Here is a 12,324-nt window from a genome sequence, read left to right as displayed (position 1 = left end):
GGCTTGCAGAAGCACTGCATCCACACCCTCTCTATTTTAAACGGGATGGCCTGAGAGCTAGATGCAGACATTACCAGATACATACTGCACTACTGCCAACAACGCATAGCCTCAAATGCAACCCTCTCTCTCCCATCTCAGCTTTCATGAGTTAAATTTAACACATCATAAAAATAACGTCCAGCTGTTACCATGTACGCCCTTTGCTAAATATGCGCACTGTATAGGCTTCCGAGCAAAGACAAAAAGAAGGGAACTCCCTTAGTCAGCAGCCCTGAGCTAGTGGCCGACCACATGAACCTTAATATTTTATGAAGTGGGTGTGAGGGTTGGAAAGGTTACGTCTGCTTCTGTCTTAAAATCATCTGAGACACCAGCTAGGAAAAGACATACAGTATGCTAGCTTAGATTACTCTTAGTCTATCTATACGTGTGCAACACAAATGGCATTCAAATGCTATGCAAACAGTCAAACAGTAAGAATGGCATTTGAGTTCAGCGGACACAACTTCAAAGTAACGAACGTTTTTGACTGTAGCTAGGCGAGACCTCTCTTCATATACATCACTTATTAGCTCACACAGACATCCACATAGAACAGGACAGGCAGCGTGGCATGCAGTAATTACCTCTGGGTGTGTGTATTTGTATGCATGCATACAGAATTTATCTGTAAAATCTCCAACCCCATCTTCCTGGGGGTGTGTTTTTGATTGGGCACCAAAACAAATAAACCAAAAAAACTGCAGATGTGTTTAAAGTAGGATGTGTGGCCCACCAGCGATGAAGCACATGGCAGCACAAATCTGGACGTTGACGATGGTAAGGCTGTTTTATTTTTTTTGCTCTTTGCGCTTCAAGAGGCCCTTTGAACAGCTAATAAGTGGGACCAAATGTGAGGTTTGGGTGGATGATTGTTACTGGGGACTGAACCATGTGACCAAAGTAAACTCACAAGGTTCTGACGTCACATGCATCAACGGCGTCTCAAGAAAAGAGAAAAGAATTCTTATTAAACTTCTACCACCTCAGTAAAACACTTTGAAGGATGGAAGAAAAGAAAAAAACAAGTGGGGAATTCTGTAAATTTGTAATTTACTTTAGTGGTTCTGCTTTAATTAATTCTCCATTTATTTAAGCCACTCTGCTGTTTCCTTATTGCTTCTGTGGGGTCGTGTACTAACCATAAGACCATGAAATAAAGCCATATTAAACAGACGCTTCTGCTCTCAACCTCGCTCGGCACACAAACAAGTACAGAGGCAGTCGCTTACTGACACACAAACACCCCAGGTCCAGACATGCAGAGGAAAACACCAGTGTGCTCATTAAGACTTCGAGAAAGAGGACTAGTCTGGTATAAATACAATGAACACACACTAAAAAAAGAGGGTGAGGTTAAGTAATGAAAACTATTTTGCTTCAGACGAGGACACATGTTGTCGAATGTTCATCCTGACTTTTTGTAACGTTCTCACTGGGAAATCATTTGTTTCTATTATTCAATTCAATTTCATTTTATTTACACAACAACTGTCATCTATACATCTTATATTGTAAACTGCAGACCTCACAGTATTACAGAAACAAACAAAAACAAGCACAAAATAAGCCAACAACAATCAAACGTTATATTCATGCCTAATTAGACTTTCTTTAAAGCTTAGGAACTAAGGCCTTATTCAGTCCAACTTTGCACTACTGATAAAAACAGGCTTTGTAAGCACTGATACACAATCAAACATGCACATGCTCAGATTTCACTAGCCAGGTACAAAAGTTTAAAAAAGAAAAAAAAGAAGAAAAACAATCAACGGTCTCTTCCCAGACTGTTTGACTGTGCTGCATGTTAATGCAGTTTTATGAGCTGTGTTTCACGAGGGCGGCACTACGTAGTAAAGTAGCTACTCCCTGTGTGATGACGAAAGAGAGATCACAGAACAAAAGTTGTCAAGGTAGATTTAAATGGGAATACCTGTCACATAAAGAGCAGATAAAAAGCCATTTTGCTTCCACTGCCAGCTACCTCCGTGACCTGTGCGCTTTATAATTTGGCCAACAAGCACTTAAGAGTCTGGATTCACTGTAATTGAGAGTATCTGGTTAAAGGAACCTTTGCTTTAAAGGTCACAGCAGGAGAAAAAAGAAAAGACCAAAATTTTATTCACCTCATCAACACTATCAAGTGTTGCTGGTATTTCCCCTGAAGAACATCACATTTTACTGTTTATACGATAGTGAACTATTACTACATAACTACAGCACATGGACGATGGCATTTTTATGGTGTCCCGCTGAGTAAAAGGTATGACTCATCTAAATTAGATCAGAATTGACAAGGTCAACGACAGGTGCTCTCAAGTACACAGGTATGACCATAATTAGCACCCAAGTACCACATAATGATGCTGAAGGACAGAGCAGCTCACCAGGACATTGCACACTAATTTTCTTTTGCTGACCACCCAGTAAAATACAAAACAAAAAAAACCAGACACTGACTATTATGACATATTATTAAAAACATAGGCAGATGAAGGCTATAATTTGGCCTTTTATATCTTGCCTTTCTACCCCTGGACAACAAAAACAAACAGACTGGTAAATATAAATCAGCAATACTGCTTTTAGGGTGGAAAACACTTACTTTTATCCGCTTGTAGCACAACAACATGTGAAAGACTAAGACCTGCAATCATAGTGTGTGGACTCTGTCGTCAACAATAGCATGTTTTGGCATTCAAATGTACAGTAGATGATAAGGAGTTACTTGGTATGATCTGTTGGAGTGTGCCCTAATATAAGTTCTCATAACATGTAGGATAATCAGGTTGCATTTAGTTTATGTTTGGTTTTAAATGGCAGGCTCAATATGCAACTGGCGGCCCCACCCAAACTACACAATTAAAAGGAGCCTTTGGAAAGTACAGTTCACAGTTGTTGCTGTTCCAGCACCAGATCTTGATTAATGTCTCTCCATGAAACACCAAGGACACAGTTAAAATATTATGTGCTTCTAAGCCGCTCATGGTTTTTTCTATGTGTGTGGCAAACAGACTGGGCTGCTGGAACACTCTCTGTTGTCGGTGCTGACTATAGGCTGTGTGTTATTACTGGGCAGTCATATACACTTGAATGGGCAACGGGCCTATCTACAATAATTCATTGCCGTGAAAACAAACTTATAACAAATAGCACCCTATAATATCGCGGGAACATTAGAACCGAACCCATTAGTAGGTTATGGCTTTCATAGTAAGACTAGAAATTAGAGACTGTTATTCAGCCAAGGCGAATTCCCAGCTGACATTATTACAATTATCCAGAAACTTACGTAAACAATCAGAAGAAAAAACACTCACACGAACTGAGTTGTAAATAGTCTGGCGTGTCGAGTGTTTGTTTAGAAATGGGCTACTTACCCTAAAGGCGGCTTTGAGGACGCGCTCATCGCTGAGACTGCCTCCAACTTGAGATTAGCGGGGCTCGCTCCCAAAATGCGCTGTTACTCAGACTCGGTGGCTAACCATGATGTTGTCACCTGCGAGTTTTAGCATCATACTTACAATAATTTATAGTCGGCAAATTTTCTAGTATAACTCTAACAGGGAAAAACTGTCTATAAGAGTGCACAACAAGTGACAGTGTGCAAAGATGAGTCAGTCTGCTGTGAGCTGAAGCATACCAGCCGCAAACTGTCCCCGGAGGCTAGCAACGACCTAACAACATTAACACTATTGCTCACTATTTTTAAGTTATAGTCTATCCATGCTGAACATTCTTACTGAGTCATTCGGACTGAGTAACTTGTCATATCCACTTGTTGTAATCTTCGTATCCCTTCGCGAAGTTGTCAAGTCAACTGAACCATTAAAAAGACTACCGGGATGTCCTTCCAAACTAAAGGTTTCCTTTTAAAAACGCTCATTTCAAAGTCTTTCCGTCTTTGTGCGACTCTAATGAGGGATATATATTAGCTCCACAGAAAACATCTACGTTATAACTGTGCTATTTTCCCTACTGTACCTCGCGTGAGGACAGTCTTGTAGCGCTTAAAGAGCATTAACGCTTTTATTTAGAAAGGAATCCCAAGCGATTTCCGTTATCTACATACTCTTACTTTGCCGAGATTCTCTTCAGCCCGCTTTCGTCAGCAGATCTAATGTCAATCATCCTCATCGGGACTTCATTCAGCGCCAACTGGAGAGCGTCGTTACGAATACCGTATAGAAATAGCCTACTACCAAAACACAAAATATAACAACATAGCGTGTGTACAAACAGCAATATGAACTCCAATTAACACACACACACACACACACACACACACACACATCTATCTATCTATCTATCTATCTATCTATCTATCTATCTATCTATCTATCTATCTATCTATATGATGTATTATTATTATTGTTATATTTTGTTTGATGTCAGGTCTACAGCCGCCAAAGTCTGAGTCGTAGCTTCTAGGTGATAATACTTTATTTAAATTCTGCAATGACAATTCAAACCTTTTCTCCCAGCATGCTTTGTGCCACGAGAAAGCGTAGACATGTAGTCAAAACTGTCCACCACAAGAGGTCACCATAGACCATACAGTAATCACTCAGCGACTCTACTTTAAACATTATAAAAGTTATAGGTCTTATTAGGTTAAGAGTAGACTTTCTGTGGGTACACTGGCTATACTAAACGGTTTATAAAGATATTTATGTGGAATGTATGATATGAAGCAGAGGAAGAAGAGGAAGTAGTAGAGGAACAAGATGAAAAAGAAAAAGGAAAGTGAAGCTGGACGTGTGCAGGCTAAAACAAAATAACAATCAAACAAACAAACAAACAAACAAACAGTATTTGAACAATAATAACAAGTCCACCTATAGCCACAATAAAAATTCCTCTTTAAGCCTTTAAGCTAAAAGAAAAAAGAAAAGAAAAACTACAGTCCTTTTCTCATGATGTGAATAAGGTGTGTAACCACATGTTATGTGTTGTTTGCTAGATTTGCTTGATAGTTGTTTGGTAATTCTCACTTCTAGACAAACAGGAAACTCTATTGGCACCTCTATTTCTGCACACCTTGTACTTGCAGACTTTAAGAGTGATAATTCATCTGTACACATCTGAAAGCATCACATGAGGAGCTGTGAAGCGTAATTCCTGACTCTACTAATTTGAAGAGCAATCAGTGAGATATCACTAAGTCAGGTGAATACATCAAATAAATATTCACTGTCAGGGTTAATTTAGTTTTAAATCAATTCAATTGTACTCATATAGCACCAAATGGAAACAACAGTTGACTCAAGGCACTTACGATGGTATATAGTGACACTGGCCTGGTGAACTTTTAGACTCATAAGATTTGTCTTATATTAGTTGCAATGGTGATTTAGGTCAAGTTTTCATAAAGCAGTAGAATCACTTCGATTCATGAGAAGGAGTGACAAACATTCAGAAGAAAAGACTACCTATGACAGCTCATAAGCAGCTCATAAGGAAACTGTGTCCAGGTCTGAGTCTTGCACAGCAGGACAAATCCACAACTAATATCATATCAAGACCTAGATGCAGGTCATCCTGTCCAGATTCATTCACAACAGCCTGATTTTTCTCGACACGATCTGCAGTCTTTATTTAAACAGATCATCCCCCCCAAACTACTGAAATAACTCTGTCAAAGCTAAACTATTTCTTAAAACATGCTTGCCTTTACCGTTGAAACTAACGATTGAAAAACTTTTTTTTTTCAGTTAAATGTGAAACAATGACTGAATTCTGACTATGGGTGTGAGTGAGCCATTATTTTTCAGTTAAGGCTGACATTAGATCAGATTAAAAATGGTTACAGTGTGGGAAATTCAAGCAGAGTTTCTTTGAAATCCTATTAAGCATTTCTTATCCATTAATAACAAAAATAAAGAAATTCTTGTCTTAAAAAAAGGGAGGCTGCTATATTCCATCAGTAGATTAAAATGTTACTAAATAATTACTCAAACACTGGAATAATCATGAACTGTAGTACAAACTGTTTTTATTTAACTAAAAAACGGACTTGAGGGCAGATCACAGGTCCATCAATGATCTGTCTGATCTGTTTCTCCACATTTTTATCATCAGTTTCTGTCACCCACATATACTTACAGTTATAAAGATTTAATTGTCTTTATAATATGTATCTAAATATAATCATGATTATTAAAAAATTAAACATGTCCTCTGCCCATTGGATTAAAATGGTGTTGCCTTGGTGAATGCTGGGTTCTTTATTTCCCTACTCACCCATGTGCCAGGGTTACTACTCAGAATTGATTCAACTTACTCTGATGAGCTTTTCTTGGAACAGTTTCCTGTTCCAAGAAAAGCTCTGAGTTCAGCAACTGAGAGTTGCTGAACTGAGAGTTGCTGAACTCAGGGTTTATTTTTAAGCTGTTTTAAACTCAAAATTTGATGAACTTGTTTCCTGGAAATAGAGCCCAGAAAGCAAGTTTCCAACATGTTGATATAAATAACCAGGGTAATCCCTCGTGTGTGAGCTCCCCTAATATTGGAGAAGTAGATAGAAGAAGTAGATACAAGTTCATTATGAAAAGAGTGCCTGGTGCACTGTGCAAAAATGGTAAATGGTAAATGGCCTGTATTTGTATAGCGCTTTTACTAGTCCCTAAGGACCCCAAAGCGCTTTACACATCCAGTCATCCAGTCATATCACTAAGTCAGGTAGGTGAATACATTTTGACAGTGTTTGAAATATATGCAGTGTGATGTTTTGCATGATTTTGGAAATATGTTTGCACTTTAATGTGTAAAGCTTAAGGGTGTACACATTGCTGTAGGGATTTGAATCCAAAACACTGTCACCTAATTTTTTTTCTATCCTTGTACTACTCTGATTGGAAATTGTTTGCAAAGAACAAAGAACAACGCGAGGATCAGTGTCTCTCCAGAATCTGCTATATAGCGGTTTTTGTTATCTATGACCTTGTCTGCTTTTTCCTTCCTCTTTGTGACGTTGAGTAGAAGGTGGGCAGGGGTTCCTGAAGGGAAGCAGACTTGTTGACACTTATTTAATAATGCTTGGTGGCAATTCTCTCCCCTGCAATCAAGCGTTTGGGAGGAAGTATGTCATCGATCTGTTTGTCTGTCTGTTTGTTAGTTAGTAACAATATACTAGGCATAAATACATTTGAATACACACACAGAATGTTTCACAAAAAACACAGACTGAAATACAGACACAAATTCCCTGTCCTCCAGCCTCTCCTGTTCCCTGTTCTTATTTTCTTTGTCTTTTTTTGTGGCAGTTTTGGATTTTGTGATTATTAAGAACTTTTCTGACCTCAGGGTTACTCCCAGTTTTACTTTATTAGCTTGTATCTCGTGTGTCTTGTCCCAAATTTTACTTCCTGTATGTTATTTTCCTGTGACAGTCCTCCTCCTGATTGCACATGTATTCACTTACAGGCGTGTCTGTCTTTGGTTTTATATGTGGCGTCTGTTGTATTCTTCAGTAACCTCACTTGTGTGCTGCCTGCCTGTTTCTTGGATTCAGTTTGCAATTTTTTTCCAGCATTTGGATTTTGTTTGGACTCTGCATATTTGGATTTTCCAACTTCCAAAATAAAGGTGCGTTTTCTGCGTATTAACATCTCCCTGTTCAGCATCTGGGTCCTGTCATTCCATACAATATGACACGTCCTGACCTTTTATGCCTTTGATCTCACTGTGGAAAGCATTTTTATCTCTTGGACCTATGCTCAGCTTCTTCTTTTTCTTTTTTTAAGCTTAGAGTTAACTTCATTCAGGCTATCGTTCCATTTCTTAAAAACACATCATGACACTGCCCAGATTCCATTAGACAGGGAAAAAACAATTTCACTTCCTCACCGAAAAGAAAACTTTATTCACCTCAATGACTCTATCCATTGCTGCCGATTTTGTCTCGAAGAACACCGCGCTTTAATAGACGTGGAGCTACTACTGCGTAAATACGTTATATAACTGCACAGCACGAGTTGCATGTTTTTAGAGTTTTTCACCACAAGAGGACGATAAAGACCATGCATAAAATAGCAAGAATCGCTCTATAAAGAGTCATAAATATGCACCAGAGACGTACAACGAAACCAAGATCAAGGGAAAAAATATTTTAATATTATTAATATTTTAATAACAATACAAAACAAAAAATCAAAACAAAACGACAATAAAGACATATGAAGATATATATATATATATATATATATATATATGGAAGCTAAAATAGAATAATTTGTAAAAAAAATCTCTAATTTGCCTTTTAATAGTGCAGCCCATTAAATAAATAAATAAATAAATAAATAAAAACTTCATCCATCCATTGGTTCCCGCTTATCCTTTTCAGGGGGGGCGCTGAAGCCTATCCCAGATGTCATAGGGCGAGAGGCAGGGTCCACCCTGGACAGGTCGCCAGTCTGTCGCAGGGCTAAATAAAACCTTTTTAAAATTAATTTTACTTAATTAATTTTTTAAGAGGAAACTCTTAAAGCTAACTCTGGATAGAAGTCTTGAACAAATGCTAATATTTAATGCTTGCACATTTCTTATTCAAAGCTGCAAAATGTGACAGGAAATGTGGCAAACCAAAAGATAACCAGATACTGCAAACCTGTCTGATTAAAACAGATAAATAATTACCTTAACTTTAAGGAACTTTAAAAAGAGTAACATTTTATGAAACTGGAAAACACGAATAGCAACATGCATTTCAAAACGTTAATGACAAACTGTTTGGGCCTTTAAGCAAAAACTAACGGCTGTTTTCTAAAGGTGTGAAAATGTGTGTAATCATATGCTGTGCTGTTCTTGAATTATTTTTGGGTGTCTAGATGGTAAGCTCAGAGTTTAAACTGATAAAGATCTCACCCAAGGACGTACAGGAAACGACATCTGCACTTCTGCTTCAGTACTACTCATTATCAGACTGCAGCATTAAGACTGTTATTTATCTCTCCACATCTAAAGCTATCGTCGCATCAACAACAGAGGGGGAAAAAAAACGAGCCTTGACGCGTAATTCCTGACTCTACTTGGTTGGATTAGCCATCACTGAGATATCACTATGTCAGGTGAATATATTTTAACATTAATCCCGAATTTGGGATATTTGCAGTATAAACAATTTTTTTGTGTTATAATGTGTAATGGTAAGTCTGTATGCATTGCTTTAAGAATTTAAATTCAAATGCTGTAATACGGCAAATACTTGTTTTTTTCTCTTTCCATATTTGATCTAGATAACATTTTATTTGAGAACACTGTGCTCGAAAAATTGTTTGTAAAAGTGTAAGAAATAAATGCACTGCTGCGATATCTTTGAAGTTCACCTTAATAAACCTTTTATATTTTCTTTGATCTGCAAACATGCATCTGCTGATTGAGACAATGTAAAAAATATTATTATAAAATGATGCTAATCATATTAAATAATCCATTAATTAAAATGTCCATGTAAGACAAAATGCTAAAATAAAGAAAAAGACCATAATGAAAGGTTAGTGGTTTAAGGTTTATAGGTTTATGGTGGTATTTGTGCTTTTAGCTTAATGTGATCTGGATTAAAATCAGCTACAATGGCGAACTAAAGTTTAAACTCTGTTCACATTCCCACAATTGGAGTACTTGTAATAACCAGCAGGTGGCTCAATAATCTCCGTTATCACTTGACTTAAACCTAATACAACAGAGCTGAACTGATTACTATTGGTATTTTTTTTTTTTTTTTTAGAAATAGAAAAAAAAACTCCTTTCAAAAAAACTGACGTGACAGCAACAGTGGTCTTCAACTTACATTGCAACTTTTTTCACCAGTTTTGTTGTTGTTGTTTTTAAATTAAAATGCTTGATAATGTGTGATAATATAACCTAATTTGGATGGTTAATTTTTGTAGTATGTGTGTAAATAATAATAACAAAAAATAAGACTACTACTACTACTAATAAAACAAATATAATAACTCTCTTTACAGAACAGACCACACTGTACAGTTACGAGGACTATGAAAATGGTATAGGCGACTACGCTCCTACCAATTTCAGTGATGTACAGGTCTTCAGCCAAGTGTTTCTATCCACTCTCTATAGTTTGGTTTTTGCCTTGGGCTTCATAGGTAGGTGTGTCTTCTACTATGGGAATGACAGTTGTGTTTACACATTGGAGGGAAAGTGTCAAAGGTATACAATTCTCGACTCTTTTTTTCTGCCAAAGGTAACGGACTAGTGGTGTATGTCGTGGTGAAGTACCGCAATCAGAGCAACCTGACAGACATCTGCCTCTTCAACCTGGCTCTCTCTGACCTCCTCTTCGTCTTCACGCTGCCGTTCTACTCTCACTATGCCAGGGTCGGCCAGTGGACTTTTGGAGACTTCATGTGCCGTTTGTTGTCCGGCTCTCACCAGACTGGCTTCTTCAGCAGCATCTTCTTCATGGTTGTCATGACGCTGGACCGTTATGTAATCATCGTGCACTCTCACAGGGTGGCACGTTATCGTACAATGAGGGCAGCCATCATTCTGACCGTGCTCGTTTGGACGCTGAGCTTGTTTGTATCTCTGCCGGATTTTATCTTCACACAGGAAACAAAGGACGAGTCTCAGAAGTTTGGATGTAACTATCCCGAGGAGAAGAAAGTCTGGAAGCATTACAACCTGTTCACCACAAATGTGCTGGGTCTCGTGATTCCCATGCTGGTGATGGTAGGTTGCTACTCCAGGATCATCCCCACACTGGTAAACATGAGGACCGCAAAGAAGCACCGCATCGTCAAGCTGATCATCTGCATAGTGGTTGCATTCTTCTTGCTCTGGGCTCCATATAACATTTCCCGTTTCTTGAAGTTTCTTCAGGAAAAAGGAAAAATCCTACGTGATCCCATCTGGTACAAAAATGTAAGGCTGTCAGTGGTAGTAACCGAGGCGTTTGCTTACACTCACTGCTGTCTGAATCCCATCATATATGCATTTGTGGGACAGAAGTTTATGAGAAGGGCCTTGAAGCTGCTGAAAAATTTTGTGCCTGGCATCAGGAATCTTCCAGACAGCTCATTCAGGAGAAGCTCAGTTATTTCCAAGTCCTCTGAAGTCACCTCCACTTATATCATGTAGAAGGTGTAGGGAGGATTGTTTGACATGAATGTTTCACCCTGTTATTACTGCAGACCATATCTTATTCATGTTTCAGTGATTTGTTTTGTTAATTTGGTCACTCCCACTTGCCACATAGCAGTTTTCTTCACCTGTGTCTCACCATGTTGAATTTTCAGTATTGTTTTGACTGTAAGATTTCAGATTTAAAGGCTCATTACTTCTGAAATGATTGTAACCTGCTAGCACTGCTGTCTGCTTTACAGATTCTCAAGTCCTTTCTAAACTATGGAATGAGGTTTTTTTTGCTGATGGTGTAAAATGAAACTATTTTCTTCATGCATGTTTTTATTCAACAGCTATGTAGGATAAACATATCGAAAAAGAAAACAAGGCATAATGGAACATTTTATACTTGTGTGCATAAAGCGTTTCATTCAAATGTATGCAAATACAGTGCTAGGTGTTAAAAGTACATTTTCACGTGTCTTCTGACATAATATTGGGTATTTGACAAATGATAAGGAACAACCTTTCCAGTGTGTATTTTTGTGTCAATTTTGTATACGCATGTACAGTATGCTGTATAGAGTTTTATATATTAGATTTTCTTTTTTTGTTTCAGTGATTATTGCAGGTATTTCAAAGGTTATACTAAATATATATATTATCTTACTTTATTGTACACATTTGTTATGCTTTTTTTGGCTGCTGTTGTTTTTGATTCCTTGGCTTTGCAATTTCTTTACCAGTGAAAGTGATTATATTCTGCAATACTCATCTCTCATCCTGATTTTACATGGTAGTTTCCTTAAGACAGTCACTGATATGTAACTTCTGTCGGTGCTGTGCTTTTGGAAACCGAATTTCCCAGAGGAACCCACCCGAGGGATTAATAAAGTTTTATCTTATCTCTTATCTCTGATATTGCATATTTTGAGTATAATAGTGTGCATTGAGCATGATCTCCTATATTTCCCTTTGTAACTGTAAAGAAAAAATCCTTACATGAAAAGTCATGAAAAAAGAGATTATTAAAAAAAGACAAGATGTGACGTGAGACAGTTCCTAATTTATTTATTTGATACTTAACTGTTTTCCACCATAGAACATTAGTGTTGTCTGTTATAGGGGACCATTAGTGGAAGACCAACTAGTATAACAAAGATTTCATCAGCTGTGAGTTATTTTCAACTGAAG

At 37.7% G+C, this 12,324-nt stretch overlaps 2 protein-coding genes across 7 annotated transcripts in view; one reads left to right on the top strand and one right to left on the bottom strand.

Moving 5' to 3' along the window:
• Positions 1-3,880, bottom strand: part of cobl (cordon-bleu WH2 repeat protein) — a 67,604-nt gene extending 63,724 nt beyond the window's left edge. For 4 of the 6 annotated variants that reach the window (XM_080307813.1, XM_026185469.2, XM_026185468.2 and 1 more), the window contains exon 1: positions 3,423-3,860. In XM_080307813.1, coding sequence (XP_080163939.1) covers positions 3,423-3,451 — 29 coding nt within the window. In that variant the 5' untranslated portion in view covers positions 3,452-3,860. Of the gene's footprint in view, positions 1-3,422 lie in introns of all 6 variants that reach the window. The other 2 variants (XM_026185465.2, XM_026185470.2) reach the window with 2 other exon arrangements.
• Positions 3,881-7,310: 3,430 nt separating this feature from the next.
• On the top strand, positions 7,311-12,042 carry LOC113032091 (C-C chemokine receptor type 3-like). The gene is made up of 4 exons (XM_026184753.2): positions 7,311-7,629; positions 9,007-9,110; positions 10,011-10,151; positions 10,250-12,042. Exons 2-4 carry the CDS (start codon positions 9,104-9,106, stop codon positions 11,143-11,145), a joined length of 1,044 nt encoding a protein of 347 aa, XP_026040538.2. The 5' UTR covers positions 7,311-7,629; positions 9,007-9,103; the 3' UTR covers positions 11,146-12,042.
• The last annotated feature ends 282 nt before the right edge of the window (positions 12,043-12,324 follow it).

This window comes from Astatotilapia calliptera, chromosome 11 (genome assembly GCF_964374335.1).
Source record: "Astatotilapia calliptera chromosome 11, fAstCal68.1, whole genome shotgun sequence".
NCBI classification, from domain to species: domain Eukaryota; kingdom Metazoa; phylum Chordata; class Actinopteri; order Cichliformes; family Cichlidae; genus Astatotilapia; species Astatotilapia calliptera.
Note: the sequence above shows the minus strand (reverse complement) of the source record. Positions and strands in the feature narration are given on the sequence as shown.